Below are 22,864 nucleotides of genomic sequence, written 5' to 3'. Positions count from 1 at the left end.
TTATAATTTTTTAAAATTATACTTTGCAAACTATCTTAAATTTTTTATTTTTTTAGGTTTCGGATGTATTTGATCAGCACTAATGATTTATTGATATATCATGACCGAACCATTCGAAATCACAAAAACTGTATACTCATAAAATTTTCTGGGTTTAAGCAACTTAAAGCTTTTTTTTATTTTTATCATTTGTTTATTTATATTTTAATTTTCAACTTTTATTATTATTATTTTATTTATTTATTCAGTTTCGTAGTTCTACGGACAAATTTAATTTTAAACCTCTATAAGTTTACATTGCATAATCAGTACTTTATATTATACTATAATTTTCACTTCGAATGTGGTAATTAGTATGTAGAGGTCTGACTATATATAAAGGCTATTATTGTCTTTGCCGATCATTTTCGATGCGGTTTTTCAAAAAATATATTCAAAACTACTTTTGCCACCCAAGTAAACTTGCAAAGTAGCCAAAGATACATCTACTTAATGCCATCGGTATATTATATTAAGAAAATTTTCTCTGTCCGCGCAGCAACGACGCTCAATAATTGATAATTGACAAACCATTCCGGACGCGCAAAATTTGTCGTACATGTGATCAACATTTTTGCATTTATTACCATATATACCCATATCAATAAAGACGTAAAAAAAAAAGTTTTTTACATTATCTTTTCCAGTTAAGAAGAATTTTAATATAATTATAATAATGGCCAATACTGAAGAATTTGGAGGAAATAGTACCGAAGAATTTGAAGGAAGTACTAGCACCAAGGAATCCAAAGGTAAATATAATATATTAAACAAGCTGATATATTAAACTTTTTATTTAATCATTTTCTATTATTATACCTTATAATATACACATATAAACTAACTATATTATATAACAATTATATATTAAATAATAATTTAGCTCGTAAGTTAATAGATTATCTTATAATTGAATAATAATGAGAATACTTATTTTTGTTATATTTCATATTACCAAATAATTCGTTTAATGATTAATAATATTATAGTTTGTAAGCTATCAGTTATTTAAATCTTTAGTTTTTTATTTTATTTCACATAATATTCAAATAACTAAATTCTTTGTTTAATCAACTATTTAATATCACAGATGGTAAGTTACAATATTTGAAAACTATATTTATTTGTTTAATATTTCGTATAACTCAACTAATTATATTTTTCATAAATAATTAGATTGCAAGTGATATATTTAATTTACAGTATATTCTCTTATATCCATATTTAACTAATTAATAATTAATAATACTACAGGGTGTAAGTCCATATTTCTATTCTTTATATAATATAACCTAAATAAATTCTTTATTTAAAAAATTATTTGGTAATTTCTTTTAGATAGTAAGTTATAAAATTATTAATTTATATTAATTCTATAATTAAATGTTTATATTTACATATAATTTAAACTAACTAAATTCAATTATTTATTAAAATAGCTCGTAAGTAATTCCATTAGTATATAATATTTACATATAATTTAAACTAACTAAATTCTTCATTTAAAAAATTATTTAATAATATAGATTGTAAGTTGTTTATTTAATTCTATTATCACATATTTATATAATATAATTTAAACTAACTTATAATTCTTTATTTAAAATAATTTTTTTTAGATGGTAAGTTATAGGTTAGTTATCTATATAATATTACATACAATTTAAACTAACTAAATTCTTTATTTGAAAAATTATTTAATAATATAGTTCGTAAGTTATTTATTTGATTCTATTATTACTCATTTATATAATATTTATATATAATTTAAACTAACTAAATTCTTTATTTAAAATATTATTTAATACTATAGAGAGTAAGTAATTTATTCATTTAATTCTATTATTTCATATTCATATAATATTTGCATATAATTTAAAACTAACTAAATTCTTTATTTAAAATAATTTCTTTTAGACGGTAAGTTATAGGTTATTTATTTATACCTTTATTTACATATAATTTAACCTAACTTAATTCTTTATTTTAAATATTATTTAATAATATAGGGAGTAAGTTATTTATTTAATTCTATTATTACATATTTATATAAACTAACATATTATTTAAAAAAATTATATTGTAATTTCTTTTAGATTGTAAGTTATAGGTTATTTATTTATATAATATTTACATATCATTTAACCTAACTAAATTCTTTATTTAAAATATTATTTATTAATATAGGGCGTAAGTTATTTATTTAATTCTATTATTACATATTTATATAATATTTACTTATAATTTAAATTAACTAAATTCTTTACTTAAAAAATTAATACTATAGAGGGTAAGTTATTTTTTATTCTATTATTTCATATTCATATAATATTTACATATAATTTAAAACTAACTAAATTCTTTATTTAAAGGATAAATCTAATTGTAACAGCCTGTTACGTGTCTTATTTGTAACAACCCCCAATTTTATCCAATTAAAATTTAAGATCAGGCGTAATGTAAACAAAAACAAAAGATCAGTTGTGTAACTAAGACAAAAGAATTTTTTAAAAAATTTCAAGAAACTGCTTATAACTTAAAATTTTGTCTATGAAACTGTCTTAAATACATTAAGTAAAAGTTTTCCAAATTAAATTTTGCATATAAAAATTTTATTTGTGAAACACATTAAACTTATTATAAAAAAAAAATAAAAAAAGGATGTTACAAATAAGATATGTAACAGGCTGTTACAAATACATTTTTTCTTATTTAAAAAATTATTTAATAACATAGGGAGTAAGCTAAAATTTGTTTAATTCTATTATTTTATATTCATATAATATTTACATATAATTTAAACTAACTAAATTCTTTATTTAAAAAATTATTTAATAACATGTATAGGGAGTAAGTTATTTGTTATTCATATTCATATAATATTTACATATAATTAAACTAACCAATTACTTTAATTAAAAAATTTATTTAATATATAGGGAGTAAGTTATTTATTTAGTTCTATTATTACATATTTATATAAATTTAAAATAATTAAATTCTTTATTTAAAATTTATTTGGTAATTTATATAATTACATTAGATGGTAAGTTATAATTTATTTATTTAATTTTATTATTACACATTTGCATATTATTTACATATAAATATATAATTTAAACTAATCTTTATTTAAAAATTATTTAATAATATAGTTCGTAAGTTATTTATTTCCATTATTACATGTTTATATCATAATACTTACATATAATTTAAACTACTAACTAAAAAATTATTTGGTAATTTCTTTTAGTTGGTAAGTTATAAGTTATATATTTAATTCTATTATTATTACATATTTATATAATATTTACATATAGTTTAAACTAACTAAATTCTTTATTTTAAAAATATTTAATATATAGGAAGTAAGTTACTTATTTAATTCTATTAATACATATTTGTGTAATATATATATGATTTAAACTAACTAAATCCTTGTTTTAAAATTATTTAAAATTATTTAATAATATGATAGCGAGTAAGTTACTTATTTAATTTTACATATTTATACATATTTATATAATATATACTGTACATATAATTTAAACTAATTGAATTCTTTATCTTAATAATATAGCGTGTAAGTTATTTAATTCTATTACTATTACATATTGTATATTATTTAAACTAACTAAATTCTTTGTTTAAAAAAATTATTTATTAACATAGGCACATAGCTTGTAAGTAATTCTATTATTATATAATATTTACATATAATTTAAACTAATTAATCCTTTATTTAAAATATTATTTGTTAATTTATATTAGATTGTAAGTTATAATTTATTTATTTAATTCTATTGTTAGTACATTTTCATATAATATTTACATATAATTTAAACTAACTAAATTCTTTATCTTAATAATATAGCATGTAAATTATTTATTTAATTCTATTACTACTACATACTGTATATTATTTAAACTAACTAAATTCTTTGTTTAAAAAATTATTTATTAATATAGATTGTAAGTAATTCTATTATTATATAATATTTACATATAATTTAAACTAATTAATTCTTTATTTAAAAATTATTTGTTAATTTATATTAGATGGTAAGTTATTTATTTAATTCTATTATTACATATTTATATAATATAATTTAAACTAACTTAAATTCTTTATTTTAATAATAATAGTTGGTAAATTATTTATTTAATTCTATTATTAGCTGTTAGTACATATTTATATATTATTAAATTTGAACTAATTAAATTCATTATTTAATAAATTATTTAATAATATAATGTGTTAGTTTTTTATTTGATTCTTTATTTGATTCTACTATGTAATAATTGCATATAATTTGAATTAACTAAATTCTTTATTTAAACAATTATTTAATAATAAAGCATGTAAGTTATTTCATTGCAGAAACCCGTGATTTGTTACTATGCGGTTAAGTGATCGCCAACATTCCACATCAATTTTGGATCGATCACGTGACGATAAGTTTTGTTACGATTTCGTTATAAAATCGAATAAAAATATTTTCGAAATCGTAACAAGATTCAGTATTAATCTTTAAAAAGTAGTGAAGAAATCGAAAAAATAGCCAAAAAATCTAGTTTAAGATATTTCTTCGATTTTTTTTCAATGCATTAACAACAAATTAATGATAAATAGGCGATTTTAAGATTATCGTAAAATTTTAAAGTTTTATTAGTTTAATTATAGTAAAATATACCTTATAAAAAATAACTATTATAATAAATTGCCAATTATAATAATAAAAGGGTTTTATATTACAAATATTATTATATTATCATTGTAATCATAATTTAAAAAAAAGAAACCCAAAGGAAAATTCGCGCAAATTTTCTTCAGTTATTATTACTAATAAATTCACAACTCCAAGTTGCTGGCAATATTTTTACCATTTCGAGATGGCACCGCTATTTTTTTTGTTATTTTATCCAAAGATTTCATTGCATCAGTGTCTCTTGAATCATAGTTTACAATTAATAATGATCCTCGGACGAATCTTTGTAAAACCCGTAAGGAGTTTTGATCTCTCAATTTAGCCATGTTCGTCGCACTTAACCATCTTTGCAAGATGTCTAATGTTAAATTTTCATTGACAAACGAAATTATCTCATATTCATCTAAAGAGCGAGCTGTAGTATCTTTATTTTCTCTATAAATCAACGTAAAAATAATCAATATACCGCAAAACAAATAAAACAAAAAATTAAAACGAAATGATCTGCTTACTGAGCTCTTTTTTCTTTGAATATCTCAATCGCTTCCTCAACACTATCCAGGAATTTATTTCGGAAATCACTAAAATTTCTATTCGCCGCACGCAGCCAATCGATTCCTTCGGACGAATTTAGATCGCAATTAAATATTTGCTGTACCAAATCCTCGAAAACGCTCTTCTTAGGGTTTCGAACCCTAAGAAACAAACATTTCAATTCTTTGAGAAAATCTCGATTTGCTTTCACCTGAATTATGCAAATAATTTAGCAGATATTAACATAGTAAATTAATGACAAATTATATCAGTTATATTTACCCTGTCTTCTTGCTTTGGCATTTGTGGTACACCAGATGCCAACGTTGATGAATTAAAGTTGGGTGAAATAATGTTGAATGTGTTGGCAGCTGGCGTTTGCATAGATAGATACATATTATAAGCAAGTAATAAGATGTCCGAGTTTACACATAACCACGAACAGATTTGGTGAACGTTCACCATATCGCGAAATGGTGCTGGAGGTGCGGATTCTGGATTATGTGATTTCCGAAGAGTCGAACGAATCTTGTTACCATTAGCAAAAAAAGAAGTATTCGAACGAGATGTATTCAAACGAGGTGTATTCGAACGAGGTGTATTCGAACGAAAAACGTCATCATTATCGATATTACGTGTACGAGAAGAGGAATATGTGTTATTAGGGCGATTAGAACAAGGTGTAGTATTCAAACTTAAACGAAAATAAGATTCAGATGTCTCATTTGAACCATCACTACGAATCTTATTAATGTTCACGTAAGATTCAGTCTTTTCATCCGGTATGCCGTTATGAATTTTATCGTTGATATTTGTAATCGGTGCAAGAGGTTCACGTCCGATATTTATGGCACTTTCATTGAACTGACTTTCATCTAAAGAAATAAAGCGAGGAAGGTAAGAATATATAATCTGAGTGATATTACGTCAAAATATGATGATTATAAAGTGAAAGCAACCTTCTGAAAGATCATCATCATCATCGCTTAATTCTAGAAGTTTATTAATCAAAGTTGGTTCTTGAATTGTATCATCATTAGTGATGGCCTCCTTACGCCTACGTTTAACAGTGGTCTTCGGAACTGGTGTGGCAGTTTGATGTTTATTGGCCTTTGAAGCTGAGTCCATGGTTTGTTGACCATTATCGTGTATATGTTCATTATCTTCAATAACAGGATCCTTTTTCTTTCGACCTCATCTTTTAGCAGGGGGTTTTTAGGTTTGAATCGCTTCCGGTCCTTGATTTTCTTTCAGAACTAAAGAGAAAGTTAAAAATCTGATACAATTTCAGTTTATTATAGGATACGAGAATTACTTGAAGTTCTGACAACATCATCTTCGTCAACAGGAATAATTTGTTTTTTCTTTTAACTTCGGGTAGTACTTCTTCTGGAAGGCATGATAATGATAAGAAGACTAGAGAAAAATAATAACAGAGAAAGAGAAAGGGTTTATAAAAAAAAAAGAAATTGTTTCTCTAAATAATAAAACAATTAAACTTTATTGTGATTGTTTGATTGTTTTGCTATGGCGAAGTAGAAATTTTAATAATTAGACTTTTATAGACTAGACTTTTATAGACTATTAATAATCAGACTACTCCTATAAGCTATAATTGGCAGTAAATAATAATATAACACCTATTGATAATATTTATTTTGGTTTTCGATAATATGGTGTAATATTTATATATTTAACATATCGTTGAAATTTAATTAATTTTTTTTTCTCTGATCTTCTTTTAAATAATTAGTCGCAACGTGATCCAGACCCAGCTCAGGCATAGATCATCATAGATTTTATTCACGCCACACAAAATTCTTAATAATAAAATATACAATATTAAATTATTAATATATCCCGAGTTCACGCTTAGTTAGACAAAATAATATACAAAATAAATATAAAACAATTAAAACATCATAATTCTAATAATAAAAATATACTTCTATATTCAAAATTTCAAATCTTCCTTTTTCATTAATAAAATCTTCCAATTATTAATCCTAAAATCAACTTCGATAGTTTCCCTTAATAAAATAATACTTCGCATTTCATTCTTATTAATCCATTAATAAAATAATATCGGAACAAATAAATCCTTAATAAAATAATTCTTACTATTATTATCAAAATTTTCCCCATATGCTTCTGAAATACTACGCCCAATTTTATTAACTCCTTTTATAACTTTTAAGTTACTCGATCCAAACGATGCCCTTTTTACTCAATTTAGTTATTTTGGGCCGAGTCACTTTCATCTTGTTACAATTAATTTCCTTTTTCATTATCTCAAATCCGTTCCTCTACAGAAATTATCCTTTCTTTTAAATTCTTTAATTCCGATGTCATTGTCATAATGTACATCATTCCGTAGTTCCGATAATAATAAACAAATAAAATAAAATAAATATTACAAGAACTATAATCTAATAAATCAGATTATATGGTACAGTTTAATGTTATATGCCAGGACGTCATTTCATAATCAAATAAAAATTTCTGAATATCTAAACTAATTATAATACTGCGCCCACATTTAATAAATTCATTAGATAAATTCTGGCATTACAATCAAATCGATAAATTAGAACAATAACAAATAGTTTAATTATTTAGACTTATAGATAATGAAACAATAGTAAATTAGACTTTTATAAAAATGCGAATACAAATTAGACTTTTATAATAATGAGTCTAATTCCATAAATAGAAATATACACGATAGTTTACTCTGGCCTCCAAGCGATAGATAAGCAATTATATAGATTATAGAACGAATTTTATAAAATGTATATTATTAAATTCATAATTGTAATATACTTTAATTTTTTGAGTATTTTTTAAATATTTTTTAAATTTCTTAAATACTAGGAAAAATGAGTATAAATTAATATATCGAAAATGTTCTAGCTATAAAATAAATTTAAGTGATATTTTTAATTGATTATCTTTAAGTGATTGATTTTATTTTTAAGTGATATTTTAACAAACTTTCTCTTTGACCTTTATTCGAATCCTTTTTCTTGAATTGTTTTTCTTGTATACTTTTTTCAATAAAATCTTGCGTGTCGTGTCACGTTTTTAAAAATGTTTCGAAATCGATATGCTTCTAATAATCAACGTAGCTATGTTAGACAATGGTATAACACATTTAATATAATTTCACAAGTACCTTCAGTAACGAACGAAAGAACTTTCATAACAGATGGTAAATAATGTTACTTTGTTATTATAATTTATATTTGAATGTATATTTTTCAGTGATATTTATAATTTCTAGAAGATGTTATGGCTACTACTAGAAATGATGGTAGTACCGAAATGGAAAATTATGATGACGAAGATGAAGAAATGACAACAACTATCGATATAGAAAATGAAGAAATAAGCGAAGATGAGCTCGAAAGTGAATATGAAAGAATAATGATGGAATTTAATGAAAACGACGAAGATGAAAATGAAAGAGGAGGGATTCAGATGAAGAAGTAATCATTGATCAACCGGATGAAGAAGTAATCGTTGATCAACCTCTTAGTAGCGAACAACTTTCATATTCCTCTGGTGAGTTCGCCCCATATTTCAAGAATGTCACTGAATCGCTGTTTTTTTGTTGGATGCAGAAACATCACATATGTAAGTTATATTCTTTTAAGGCTTATTAATGAAAATATAACAATAACTTACGGTAATTCTTCACCAGCTACCCAAGCATATGATGAACTAGTTGATATAATCTATAATCCACAGTTCAGAAAAGAAGACGTTGTGCCAAATAGCCGACGATTCAGGAAAGATAGATAGAGACTACCTCTACTCCCAATAAGATCTCGAAAAATCAATATTACTAACATGAAAATGCTATCAACGTCTAAAAACATCGGAGAGGCGTATTATTTATCCATTACGGATATCATTTGTAACATTTTGAATAATCCTTTATTATTTAGCAACATGTACTTCGGACCCGGCCAAGAAGTCACAAAAAACAAAGAACTCTGGCACGGTGATATTTGGAAAGAATCGGCAAGGTTTGGTAAAACGTCTATCACAATTGCTCAACATGTGTATTACTCTGGGGATTTTGTAGTATACAGAGAATCAAGCGATGCGAAAAGATTCGGCCGTATATTGCGATTGTGCAAAAAGATGACAGACTGATAATTAAGATCTAACGTATTATAAGATTCGAAGAGTTACCAGGGAACCTCCAAAGCAACAATCGCAAAGAAAGATCGCAGGATAATGAAGTCTGGTTTCTTGATTGAGAAATGGAAGATGCGGTCATGAATGTCGAATTGCACGCGATTGTTAGCCACGCACCGATTACTATTCATTATGATAATAGTAATAATAGACATTCAATTAAAATTCAGGAAATTCTCTACAAGTACAATGGACGCTGGAAGCTAAGAGATGTCAAGTATTCATATCAACATCCTTCGGAATTCGCGCCATTAGATGAACCAGAAACACATCTTCCAATCTACAAATTATTCATTGATCTGTATTACGATGACTTTGGGACATTCAGAAACATCTATCATTCTTTAGGTGGCGTTTACGTTCAAATAGGTAACATGCTTTTTACTGAAAGAAATCGTCTTAAGAACCATTTTGTTCTAGGATTTGTTCCTTTCGGTGGTTCTTTCGACAAATTTATCAAACCCTTCATTACAGAAATGAAAGTATTGGAGAGAGGAAAGATTTTGAATATTCAAGGGAACAAATGCGTCATAATTGCAAGCCTTGGTGATACTACTGCCGATTTGCCGCAAGGCAATGATATGGCTGGAGTAAAGCGACACAGCGCTAATAGAGGATACCAGACATGCAATGTAACAAAAGAATCTTTAACATCCAACGATCTTGATTTACACTTAATCTCTCGTTATCATCATCTGTCAGATAAACAATTCAAAGAGATATCTGAGGCGTCAACGATTACAGAACGCAAAGCAATTGCGTCCGAATTTGGCCTACAATTATATCCGCCTTTACTTGATCAATTGAAAAGGGAAAGACACTTACAGTCTCCCCAGGATGTCTACCACCTTACAGCTGGAAAAGCGCCAAGACTTTTCAAGATCACAATTGAAGCACTTTCGCCAAAAGGAAAATCAGAATTCATTAGGAACTGGAAGTATTTTGAATACCCGAAGACTTGGCGAAAATTGCCAAATCCGATATCCCACATCGACAGTTTCATGATGTCGGACTGTCTAGAATTAACCATGATGATTCCATTTATCCTCAATAGGTTCTTGAGGAATACACATTTCAAAAATTCGGAACTTGCCTTGTTTCAACGTCGAACAGGAGTTACTAGAAGCGATTTAGCCATCAAACTTTGGTTGAAATGTTGGGTCGTAATGGCAAAAATGATGGCAATGGTTTTTAAAGATTCTTTTACAAAAGAAGAATATTCCGAATTGCGCGAATGCTTATGTAATGAACGAGTGCTTTTATCGCAGGTATTATTCTTTAAATTATAACACTAACTAGTATTAGGTAATACATATCGCAAATAGGACGCAAAAATCAAACGCAAAAATCGATGAAAGTCAAGAAAACAAAAAAAAATGCATTCGAAATTTATATATAACTATAACCATTCTTTATTTATTTATAATAATATTACACAGCAAAGTCTAATTATTTTCAATTATTTACAAATAGGCATTCAAAGATTTTGAAAATTTACCGAATCTACATACCAACTTCCATCTGCTATTGCATGCAAAGAATTACGCGACGTTATTGAACACTAATGCTGGAACAAAGGAGATGATACATCGGATATTCAAAAACATTGTACCCCGAACGAATCTGAAAAACGTGAGTTTAGATTTACTAAAGCATTACACCACCTTGTTTGCGATACGGCATTTATTAGATGGTGGCATAGATCTGAGATTATCTACATCAAACGGTGGATTTATGAATTTACCAAAACATTTGCGACGATTGATGAGCAATTGGTTCATTACGAAAGATAATGTTGATATTAAGAACGATGCAGAAGAAGGTACAATTTAATATTATAATACGAAAAATATATATTGAAATATGAAATTTGCTAACTCTTAGTATGTAAAGTTTGCTCGCCAGATGATCGGATTTCTAATATATTGTTAAAGAAATGGGTACTTCGAAGAAACGTTGAAATGCCACTACTGGTGAATATCAATGAAGAATTGAAACTGGCATACGAAGATTTCAGAGACAACTCTGCAATACCTAACAGCATGCCATTATTCTTTGAGTATGCGAGTTTTATCTTTGAAAATGAAAGAGATAATACTATTCTACGCCGTTTACGTATCGGGATGTTGTATCAATCAATATCGAAAATGGAGGCAATTTTGCAATTATAAGAGCGATATTTTGTCATCAAAAGGACAACCTTCGATTTGCATTTGTTGTCGTTGATTGGTTTGAGGAAACAAATCGAACTATACTAGGCTGTCCAGTATACAGGTTACAAACAACAAATGCTAATTTGCGAAGGGTTTTCTCTATCTGTTTAGTGAATGCGATTAACGTCATGCATTTCATTCACAATTGTAGAGGCGAAGAATGTATCGACAGCGATCACAATTCTAGCAATGATTTGTATATACGAAACTTATATTTTTTCAAAGCCGTTTGATGTTTATTATTTGTTTATTAATCACCGTTCATAAAAAAATTCATTTTATTCATGATTTAGAACAACAAACTTGGATTTAGAATAGAGTTTTTATGATTTATTTGCGACATTGAAAATAAAAATTAATTTGATCTTTAAATACAATTTTACGATATGTTAAATATAACTTTTATATAAATCAAATGCAATATTACGATACGTTAAATATAATTTATATATAAATTAAATGCAACTTCACGATATGTTAAATATAAAGTAAATGCAAATTTACGATACATTAAATATGACTTTTATATGCATTAAATATAACTTTTATATATATTAAATACGACTTTAATATATTTCTAATATATATTGAATATAACGTGACTAATCTCGATACGATATTTGTATGACCCGGTTAAATCAGGTGACGATCTCCTTAATATGCATCAACTTTATACATACGATCAACTTAAGCTTATCGTGATGATGTGAAACCATATTGTGGCCAAATCTTGGTTATAAGGTCTACAATAAATTTTTGACTTAGTCACGAATCACGATATGGTTTCGATTATAAAAATTTCTGCAATGTTGTTATTTCATTTTATTATATATTTTATATAATATTTATTTGTTAACTGAATTCTTTCATTTAAAAATATCTATTCCTTTAGTTGGTAAGTTGTGAATTATAGGTTATTATATATACTTATTCAATACCAAGATTTATATTATATTAAATTCCTATTTAAATTTTAGAGTAAGTGTTAATTTTTAATTTTAAATTTTAATGTAAATTTCAATATAAATTTTAATATAATTTTAATTATAGATTCGGAAAAAGTGGAAATGTAATTATTGATAAAGTTATTGAAAAAAATAATTTAAAATGGTTTCCTTATAATAAATTTAAAAATGTTAAATATCTTGATAAAATAGCTTTGTATGTAGTACCAGATCCTCCTTTATTAACTATTGACGAAGATGAAGAAGTAATTCTTAAATATCATAATAATTTAAATGATAATTTAAATGAATTTTTAAATGAAGTATAATATATTATTATTTATATTTATTTTTGATTTAATTTTATCATTTAAATTGTTATTTATACTAATATATTATTATTTTTTTTTATAGTGGAAATATCCAAAAAGTTCATATAGTATTATTGATTTATATGGATTTACAAAAAATCCAGATACTTCAAAATATATGGTAGTAATGGAATATGCAAATAAAGGTAATTTAAGAGAAAATTTAATGAGAATAGTCAAAAAGAATTGGAACCAAAAATTATATATGATATGAAATTATTACTGGACTTAATCAGATACATAAAAATAATCTTGTTCATTGTGATCTTCATGATGGCAATATTTTAAATTATAATGATAAAGTGAAAGAAGAGATTAAAGCAGATAAAATTTATATTAGTAATTTAGAACCTGTAAAATCATCTTCAAAAAAAGGTGACATTTTTGGTGTTTTACCATTTATAGCACCTAAAGTTTTAAGAGGAAATTCTTATACTCCAGCTAGTGATATATATAGTTTTTCTATGATTATGTGGGAATTTACATCTGGAGTGTCAACATTTAATGATAAAGCACATGATCTACAACTTTGTTTAAATATTTGTAAAGGTGAACGTCCTGAAATTATTGAAAATACTCCACAATGTTATGTAGACTTGATGAAAAAATGTTGGGATAAAAATCCATCTAAAAGGCCATCTTCTGAAGAAGTTTCGGATATTATTAAAAAATGGGCTTATATCCCTTACAAAATGAATATTGAAGATATTAATGAAGAATTAAAATGTAGTGTTATGGAATTTATAAATGCACCAATTGGGCATACCAATTTTGCTACTGAATCTCATTCACAAGCATATTATACAAGTCGCTTACTTGATCTTACTAGTAAAAAATTGAATGAAATTCTTGAATCACAAGTTATTAGTGTATAAGTGAGTGAAATGCTAGTAAGTGAAGAATTTAAGTCATTTGGTATGTAATATAATATATAAACAAAATCAATTTTACAAATTATTTATGCAAAATTAATTTTATTTATTTATTATTTAGATATTATTTAGTTTTTTAATAAGTGATATTACTGCATTCAGCAGAAATTGATTTTATTTTATTCTTTTTAAATTTATTTAAACACTAAGGCTAGAATAGTAAAATATTTTACAAGATTCTTAGTTTGTAATTTAAATAATTCCCATTTTTTATATTTTATCCAAATATTAAGATTTATTTAAACACTGAGGTTAGAGTAGTAAATATTTATAAATTTCTTAGTTTGTAATTTAAATAAATCTTTTTTTTTATAACTTTTCCAATTATTAAATATAAACTATTAATATAATACAAGCATATAAATCCATTTCTAATGTATAAAATTAAAAATAAAATTATTTTTTTATATTTTATTTTAAGAACTGATGATATTGATGTCGGTTTTTTTAAAAAAAAATTACATAAGTTTTAGTTTTTAAGCATAAAGAGCTGTAATGTAAAATTGAAATTGAAAGTTATAATTTTATGTATTACAAAAAAAATATTGAAACTAGTATAGTAAAAATTCATATTTCTTATAATAAATATAATCATATAAGACTTTAACACAGTCTAAACTTTTTTGGTAGTTTAGATTTTTATAAATTCTAAATTTATTGAGTTTTATTGATTTTGTAATTGATTTTGCAATAAAAAAATGTAAAATTTAAAATTTTTTTATTTCTCTATAATAATAACCCAAAAATTTTAATTTATTGAAAATGGTATCTTATATTAATAAAAAATATATTAATAAGATCATATAACTATAATGATTAATTCATATTTTATATGAATTATTTTCACATTCTCAAATGAATTTCTGGAGACTTTCCACAGAAGCTATCCCCCGTGATCTTTTCAGAAGTTATTATAAAAATAATTTTAATTCTCCTGCATTACGCTCAACAGCTCTTCCAAATTGTCATCCTTTTTTGTTGTGTGGATTGAATACAGTGAATAATATAATTCTTTAAATAAACTCGGTTATATTTCTTGTGCAGTAATGATAAAATTTGTAAAAATTTATTTTTTTTGGTCATTAATCCATTAATCAAAGTTATCCCCTAAGGACTTGATTTTACACAAAATTAATTATTACAAAAAAAATAATATTAAAATCTATTTGCACCATTAGTTAATAACAAAAAAAGAAACAAAAAAGAAAAGGAGTTTTAGTTTGTGGTACTGGAATCGTATGAATTTATTCAATTTAAATTACTAAATTTTCGTAAATTTTTCTTTCATTTTTTAATTTGAAAATTGTTTCGCATAGAAAAACCTGGAGTATAGTTTGTGCTTCTTCACGTAAAGATGTTAAAAACTACTTTTGATTCTCGCGGAATTAATAATTCAAATGTTTTAACTTTAGAAATATGCTCACAAACAATGATAATACGAAGGAAATAGTTGAAACTTGGCTTAAACCAAATTTTACTAGCAGATGAACAGGAAGAAAACCAACAGGAAGTTATGTATAGTCATGACGTACCCTCCGGTTTTCACGCAAATTTGCTATAGGATTATTGCGAAGAATTTAAGACATTTAATTGTCTGAAGGGTATTTAATGTACTATATTTGATTGGCTAAATACCATGTGTTGGGAAAAATTTGTTATAAAGGGAGTTCAGAGCTCACTGTTTTATTTTCGAATTTCCAAGAATATTTTACAATATTATACATCTTTTTCTTATTTTAAAATTATGACAGAATTTCTTTGAGAATTAATTATCGTTCGCAGCATTTATTCCTTATTTAACTCAAGCATTAAATGAGAATGCAATTAACGCAACTTTATTTGTTCCAATCTATTGGATGAACGTTGTCTTTATATCTTGCCTTTTAAGACAAGAATGACATAAAACCACATCTGATAGTATTGATAAAGGGTTACGGTACGTTTTGCAGAATCCTTTCCCCCAAAACTTCCATTTCATCGAAGAACATTTCGCTGAAAATGTTTTTGATTAATATAATATTTCCTTTAACAGTTGATCATTAACCATTTGATAAATTCGATACAAAGAAATAAAAATTGTTCAAAGAACAAATTCTCTTTAACTATTTTATTTTCCATTGTTTCGAAAAATTGATGAACACAGATGAATTTGTCAAATAAAACAAATTTTCTTTTAATTAGAAAATAAACAAACGCGATTTAAAATAAAATTCGTTTACCTTCTCTAAAAAAAGGAAAATTAAAAAATTTCATATCTTAAACAAAAATGGCCATTCGATAAAATATCGGCGAAATGGCACTTCGGTGAAACATCCCTTCGGCGAAATGGGTTTCGGTGAACTGTGACTTCGGAGAAAAGTTGGATAACTTGATAGAGACCTATGGAGTCTCTTTAACCGAATAGTGGGAAGATTATATTAAATTAACGAATTAATGAATTTCTTTTTTTTTAGCACTACATCATCATACTCATGGTCATGTCATTTTTGTTCTTCGTGACATACATAAAACTGCTGGTGGTTATATATTCACACTCCCTACTCAAATTCATCAAATATTTTATTATGAAGTTGCTTGAATATTGGTTTAAGATTCTGATATGATGTGGAATAGACTCGAGTAGTAGTAAGGATAAAAAATAATTCACCAAAATTATTATTTGAAGATTCCTAAAGTATATAAATTTTTTTATGTTATTAACAAATTGTATTTTTTAATTATTGATATTTTAAGCAACATTAAACAAAAGTCGTTAAGAGCCGATCCGCCTACGAACGACAGAAAATTACTATATAAATTCGGGGCGAGGTTATTATAAAAATGCCAAAATTGGCTAAATTTTATGGGCTATAAAAACCGCAGATCATCATGCTGTGGCACCAAAATTCACATGATGATTCCTTAAATGTCAAAGATGAAAAAAATAAAAAAAAATTGAGAAATTTATTTATTTGTTCAAAACTTTACTTTGAGGCAGCGTCAGATTTGACAGGTATGTATATATATATATGTGAGAATTTCAAGTCGTATATTACGTTATTTTAACATATATGAACACTTAAAATTATGTTCTCATGTATTTTATATGTTTGAAACTACTTGTTTTATATAATTCTAATATTTTCTCTTGCTTTTAGTTCACATGTTACTATGATCTCTTTCTATTTTCATGAGGAGTAACCCGTAAATTAATTTCAAATGGTGGAAGTTTTGGTATATGTATTCTTATCTAGTTTTTCAATTTGAGTGCATCACACAAACTCTTAGCATTAGTTTGCAAAATATTATTAGCTTTTTGAAAGTGTTGTAACAATAATATAAAAAAATAACATACAATTACCAGAACAATAGGTAATAATGGCTTTTAGAAGGATTTATATAGCAGATAGGTTATTTTAGGTTGAATTTTTCATTTTTAGATCTTTTCTATTTGTACGTTAGTTACGCTTGTTTTTAGCCAAAAAACCATCCCTTTGACAATAATATTTGAGTAATTTTCATGCGTGAAGCAATTTTACTGAATAAATGAATATTTAAGACACGGTAGGTGTCAGATTTTAGCGTTTATTGTGAGTTTCTATGTGAAAATATTTTTCTCGATATTTTTCTTGGCATTTTTAAGTTTCATCACATGACTTGGTATCACAACATGATTTGTGATGATTTTGATTGGCAAAATTTTGCCTATTTAGTTTATTTTTTGCAATAAAATTTCCCCCGAATTTATATAGTAATTTTCTGTCGATTATAGGCGGATTGAATCTTAAATTTATCTAAATTTCAAGCACCACACGATGTAATTTAATTTTGAAAATAATAAACATTATAAACATAAAGTTTAAAGCCAAAATTCTTTAGTAATCGGTATTGCTTTGATACTTTAAATCTAATCTATAGAATGGTACAACCTTGAAAATTCAAGAAATGAACATTCAAATCAATAAGTATATTAAAATAATTTTTGGACTGTTTAGACGCAAAATACGCGAAATATAAATTTTTTACGACAAGAAAATAAAAATAATTTTTACTATTATCATTTGTTTTAACGGTACACAGATACAGTATAAATTTAACGTGTTACATAAATGATTTCTAAATTTTAGATGAAAATGGTATCTCAAGACTCAAATATTTTTGATAAGTTCTCTATTTTAAAAGTGATTTGATCAATTATTTCTATTTTCATTGATCCCGGATTGTTCCCAGATGGGTCGATTCATGTGATCTTTCAAAATAATCGGGTTGGATCATTTTTTATTTTAATTCTTTTTTTATAACCAGCAGTTTTAATAAGGATTGTTTTTAACAATCTATATAACAAAAAATTTGTCTGACATTTAGAATAGTCTCCATATGGGTGATTTGGGTTGTGTGGCGTGAGAATGATATAATATTTATACTGTATGTTCTTTGAGTCATACAGTCAACTCTGGATATAACGAACCCTCCGTTCCAGGAGGTTTAGTTCGGTATATAGTTATATAATATACCGAACTAGTTTTCTTTATAGGTAATTTAGGCCAAATTTGTAATGCTGGCCAAAATTATAATTTCTTTTAACATAAATTTTCGAAAAAATTACTAGTAATTCTGGCCAGCACTATAAAATTGGCCTGGACTACTATATAGTTACATGACCGTTCGTTATAGAAAGTATAAAGTTATTATATAGCTGATATATAGGGCTGGTTAAGTTTGGTTCGGATGCGTTATATAGTGTTTTATTATAAAAGTTCGTTATATCCAGTGAAATTATTTATAAAAAATCGGTTCTGGAAATTATGATTCGGTATAGCGAGGTTTCGGTACAAACAGGTTCGTTATAACCAGAGTCGACTGTAGTTAGTATATCGGAAATTTCGGGTCATGTGCACAATCAAAATTTTGGCAGATCGCTAAGGGCTTTACTTTTATCGTTATTTTTTAATTTTTTTTTTTTTTTTGCTCCTATAAATCAGGAAATTTATTAAATAGCTTTTTTCTTATAAATTGGTAAATTTATTTATTATTTGGTACCTTTTTTTCAGTTTTTATAAACCTGGAATTTAATTACTGTAATTAGTTTTATTTTCCGGTTTTTCTTTTCAAACCAAAAAAAATTGATTTTTAATTTTTTTTTTTTAATTTTCTTTAAGGATTTTCTAACTATCACCGGATTTATGATCACCGGTGACTGAAATTATGATGATCGACCAGCATTAAAAACCATAGTGCCGGTAAACATTTATAATTCTGGCCAACGGTGATGATCACCTCCAGTGATTTGAAGTAAAAAACTTTTTTTAAAATATTTTATTTTTCAGTTCTTTTAGTTAGATTTTTTTTTTTACTTATTAATTATTAATTTATTATTCGTTTTTTATTGTATTTAACTAACTAATAAAAAGACAAAAAATTTCTTTCAGGTATTAAATAAATAACTATTCTTTTCACTCTTTTTATATTTAAAAAAACTTTACAGAAACTTCAAGATCGTAGCAATGGCTTAATGCGCAGTAACTGCATATATGTAATTTCCTTACGATTACATAATGTGGTCACTATGTATTTATAATGCAGTTACTGCGCATTAAGCCATCACTACGATTTTGAAGTTTCTGTGAAGAATTACTTATTCTTAAATGAGATTTTTTAACTCGCTCAAAATCTTTTTACATATAGTTGATAAATTTTTTTAAGAGAAAAAACATGGTTAAAGATGAAATAATTGACAAGACGATATAATAAAAAAGTTAAACATATAATCTTTTTACATAAAAATACAGGTTACCGTTAAGAAATACTGTATCTTTCTATTAAAAAAACATTTAATAATAACTAATTTCACAGCAATTTTGATGAACTGACGAAACCGACGCATAAAATTTTTGGTAGATTTCATTCCCGCACACATAATAGGCAATATCTGCATAATTTATCATAATTCATAAAGTCCTTCACTCCTATTAAACTCTACTTAACAAACAGAGTCTTTCATTCCTGCAGTCCTGCTAAATGAAAGAATTCCGTTATTTAATCTATTATTTAGCTGGTTAAATTTTTTGCAAAATTTCAATTATACCAGTATTATACCTAACCCACTGGAAAAATCATTTCCCATTTATAATACTAGTATATGACGATTTAGCAACCTTAGATTTCGGACACTGAATTTTGGTAAAATCGCAATTTTTTATGATAAAAAGGCAATAGAATTTATCAGTTATACAATTAATTAAATAATTTACAATTATAATTACAATTTTTAATATAAAAGAATTCAAAAGTTTTTTATTCCAAGTTTAATTTATTATTCCCAATATATTGTATTATTATTATTAACTCTTGCCACGTTTTTGGCATCGTTCTTTTATTTTCTAGTGCATGACTCTCAAATAATGACTTATTTAATTCATTTATTTTATTTCATCTTTTCATTTCATTTCATTTCACTACATTCCATTTTATTTTATTTTTTGGCCATGTGTTAAACTATTAACTTTCTTTTTTCCTTTTTTATTAACAAACTTGCAAAATATGAATCGAATCTTACCTACATATTTTTTGCACTTCTTTCAAGATCCCTATTAATTTAAATTAATAATTATAGTTGGCAAAGGATAAGCCGGATACTATTATTAGAGAAATTAACTACATTTAGCAATTATAGTTTCTCGATCAACTTATTTAAACTATATGTAGGGATGGGGACGGTTCCATCAGTTCCATTCCGGTTCTGCTGAGCGGCGGAACCGGCTCCGAGCTCAGTTTCATGGAACGGCTCTAGTCGGTTTGAGTCAGTTTGAGTCGGCTCGAGTCGGTTAAATTTGATCTATAATTAATGACGATCCAATCATCTACATTCGTTACTAATTTAGTAATAGCCTTAAAAATATTGCCAATTTAATTGGTTTTTTAAAGTTGCACACTTTGTTTAAATAAACGCAACTGAAAATAAAAAAATTATTGTAATTTCGGTAATCGCCTCTTTTTCTTATGCCAAATAAATCAAGACACTTATTATTTACTATTATATATTTGGCTAACTTTATATATTTATTTATTAAAATGTTTTTTTTTTGACATCAGTGAAAAATAACGAAATTCGAGTTAGTGGCATTGTAAAGTAAAGTAAAAAAAAACCGAATAACAGCTAGGCTAACTGGCTAAGTAAAAAAAAATTATTATTTGACTAGCTTATTATTAATCCAACTTTTCATACACAGACAAACTCTTGCAGTTTCCGGCAATAAACGATTCCGGGTTTTAGTGATTGTATTTCCAGCTACCGAAAATGCTTGTTCTGATGCAACGCTCGTTGCTTGAATACAAAGAAAATCTCGCGCAATGTTACATAATACCGGGAATTCGTTAGAATGCGCTTGCCACCATGTTAGAGGATCAGTCCCCTCATCAATCGGTAGTTGAAGATACCGATTCAATTCTTCGAATTCTACTGCTGGAATTACTGGAGAAATTTCGTCGCTGGTTTGGTCAATTTCTTCATTTATTTGTTGCAATCGTGCAAAATACTGGCGTGTACTATTAGGAGCATATTGTTTTGTATTCGTAGGTAAGGACCATTCTTTATATGTATTGTATGTGTCTTGAATATGTTGGAGAGCGCTTAGTCTTGACTCATCCGAGAATATTGTAAGTTTATTTTGAGGGTCCAGAATTGCAGAAGTAATCGAAGATTTATCCATAATCATCCAATATTGTCTTATTTTCCGGTGTATCAAAGTTGCCATTTCACGTTGCGTAAAGGTCTCATTTTCCATATTTTTCGTTAGATGTGCCTGGATTCCCGAAAAATAAAGCGAGTCTCACCCATCGTTGGATAAGATGATGCCGACAAATATTTGGTAGCTTTTTCTAGGGGTTCAAGAAGCAAAAGCGTATCCTATTTAAAAATAAGTAATATTAATTTTTTTTTAAAAAAAAATTGGTGCATTATTTTTTTTTTAATAATATTAAATTTTCTAAAATTTAATAGAAATTATTTACTTTGATAGCAATCCAATCATCATCATTTGGGTAAAAAGCATGAATTGATCGATTATCAGCTACTAGTAAAACTAGTGCTGGTTCAAGTACCTCCAAACGCCTCAACATATAATAGGTAGAGTTCCAGCGTGTCTCTACATCAATAATAGGTTTAAGGTACTTAATTTCTTTTAAGTTGCACAAGAGGCGAAGATTATCACATAGACGGGTCGAATTTTTAATGCTATTCATTAGTTTACGAGCCTTTTTAATGGAATCGTTAACTAGTTTTAGTCCCTCTTTCACACCTAAGTTTAGGACGTGTGCAGCGCACCGGTAGTGAGAAAAAATCATGGATGAAAACCCATCATCCATATCTAAAGCAATCTCTCTCCCGCAAACTATCATAGCAGATTCATTATCTGTTGTGAGCGCGACGATTTTATTGGAAATATTGAACTCCTCCAAAGTTCGCATTATTTCTCTTGCCATATTTGCTCCAGAATGGCTAACTGTAAAAGGGACGATATCAAGAAGAAAATTCTGGAGTTTCCAGTTGGAATCCACATAATGTATAGTGAGTCCTAAAAATGCCTCCCGATTTATGGTAGACGTCCACATATCTGCCGTTAACGTGAATTTTCCTTCGATTTTATGGAGTTTGTTGATAACTGCGTCTCTTCGGTTTGTAAATGTAGCGATTATTAAGTCTATTTAAATAGAAAGAAAATTAGATGTTATTATGTGAGTTTTAAAAAGTTTTTTAAAATAAATTACCTTTTGCCTTATGTCTATCAGGAATAATATATCGCGGGCAGAAAAAATTGATGAACATTTTAAAATAATGGTTTTCAACAACCGTGAATGGCTGAAGGTCACAGATCAACCAATCAGTAAGGTATTTATCGTGAATTTGTTGTTCTTCTTTATCAAAAGGATCTCTTTTTT

General features: G+C 26.3%; 5 protein-coding genes across 5 annotated transcripts; 4 read left to right on the top strand and 1 right to left on the bottom strand.

Moving 5' to 3' along the window:
* Window positions 1–4,891: 4,891 nt before the first annotated feature.
* Window positions 4,892–6,410, bottom strand: OCT59_026961 (uncharacterized protein; the record flags this gene model as incomplete). Its single annotated transcript, XM_066136613.1, has 4 exons — window positions 4,892–5,183; window positions 5,261–5,493; window positions 5,565–6,157; window positions 6,242–6,410. The coding sequence occupies 4 exons, from the start codon at window positions 6,408–6,410 to the stop codon at window positions 4,892–4,894; spliced, it is 1,287 nt and encodes a 428-aa protein (XP_065993084.1).
* Window positions 6,411–8,372: 1,962 nt separating this feature from the next.
* On the top strand, window positions 8,373–8,774 carry OCT59_026960 (uncharacterized protein; the record flags this gene model as incomplete). The annotated part of the gene is made up of 2 exons (XM_066136612.1): window positions 8,373–8,493; window positions 8,566–8,774. 2 exons carry the CDS (start codon window positions 8,373–8,375, stop codon window positions 8,772–8,774), a joined length of 330 nt encoding a protein of 109 aa, XP_065993083.1.
* A 1,190-nt stretch (window positions 8,775–9,964) lies between these two features.
* OCT59_026959 (uncharacterized protein) lies at window positions 9,965–10,777 on the top strand (the record flags this gene model as incomplete). The annotated part of the gene is made up of 1 exon (XM_066136611.1): window positions 9,965–10,777. The coding sequence occupies one exon, from the start codon at window positions 9,965–9,967 to the stop codon at window positions 10,775–10,777; it is 813 nt and encodes a 270-aa protein (XP_065993082.1).
* A 475-nt stretch (window positions 10,778–11,252) lies between these two features.
* OCT59_026958 (uncharacterized protein) lies at window positions 11,253–11,659 on the top strand (the record flags this gene model as incomplete). The annotated part of the gene is made up of 2 exons (XM_066136610.1): window positions 11,253–11,310; window positions 11,373–11,659. The coding sequence occupies 2 exons, from the start codon at window positions 11,253–11,255 to the stop codon at window positions 11,657–11,659; spliced, it is 345 nt and encodes a 114-aa protein (XP_065993081.1).
* Window positions 11,660–12,160: 501 nt separating this feature from the next.
* Window positions 12,161–13,891, top strand: OCT59_026957 (uncharacterized protein; the record flags this gene model as incomplete). The annotated part of the gene is made up of 4 exons (XM_066136609.1): window positions 12,161–12,189; window positions 12,752–12,968; window positions 13,060–13,162; window positions 13,320–13,891. 4 exons carry the CDS (start codon window positions 12,161–12,163, stop codon window positions 13,889–13,891), a joined length of 921 nt encoding a protein of 306 aa, XP_065993080.1.
* Between the last annotated feature and the right edge of the window lie 8,973 nt (window positions 13,892–22,864).

The sequence above is a fragment of the Rhizophagus irregularis genome, chromosome 7 (assembly GCF_026210795.1).
Source record: "Rhizophagus irregularis chromosome 7, complete sequence".
Taxonomy (NCBI): Eukaryota; Fungi; Glomeromycota; class Glomeromycetes; order Glomerales; family Glomeraceae; genus Rhizophagus; species Rhizophagus irregularis.
The sequence above is the reverse complement of the archived record's forward strand: the minus strand, read 5'-3'. Positions and strand labels throughout refer to the sequence as shown.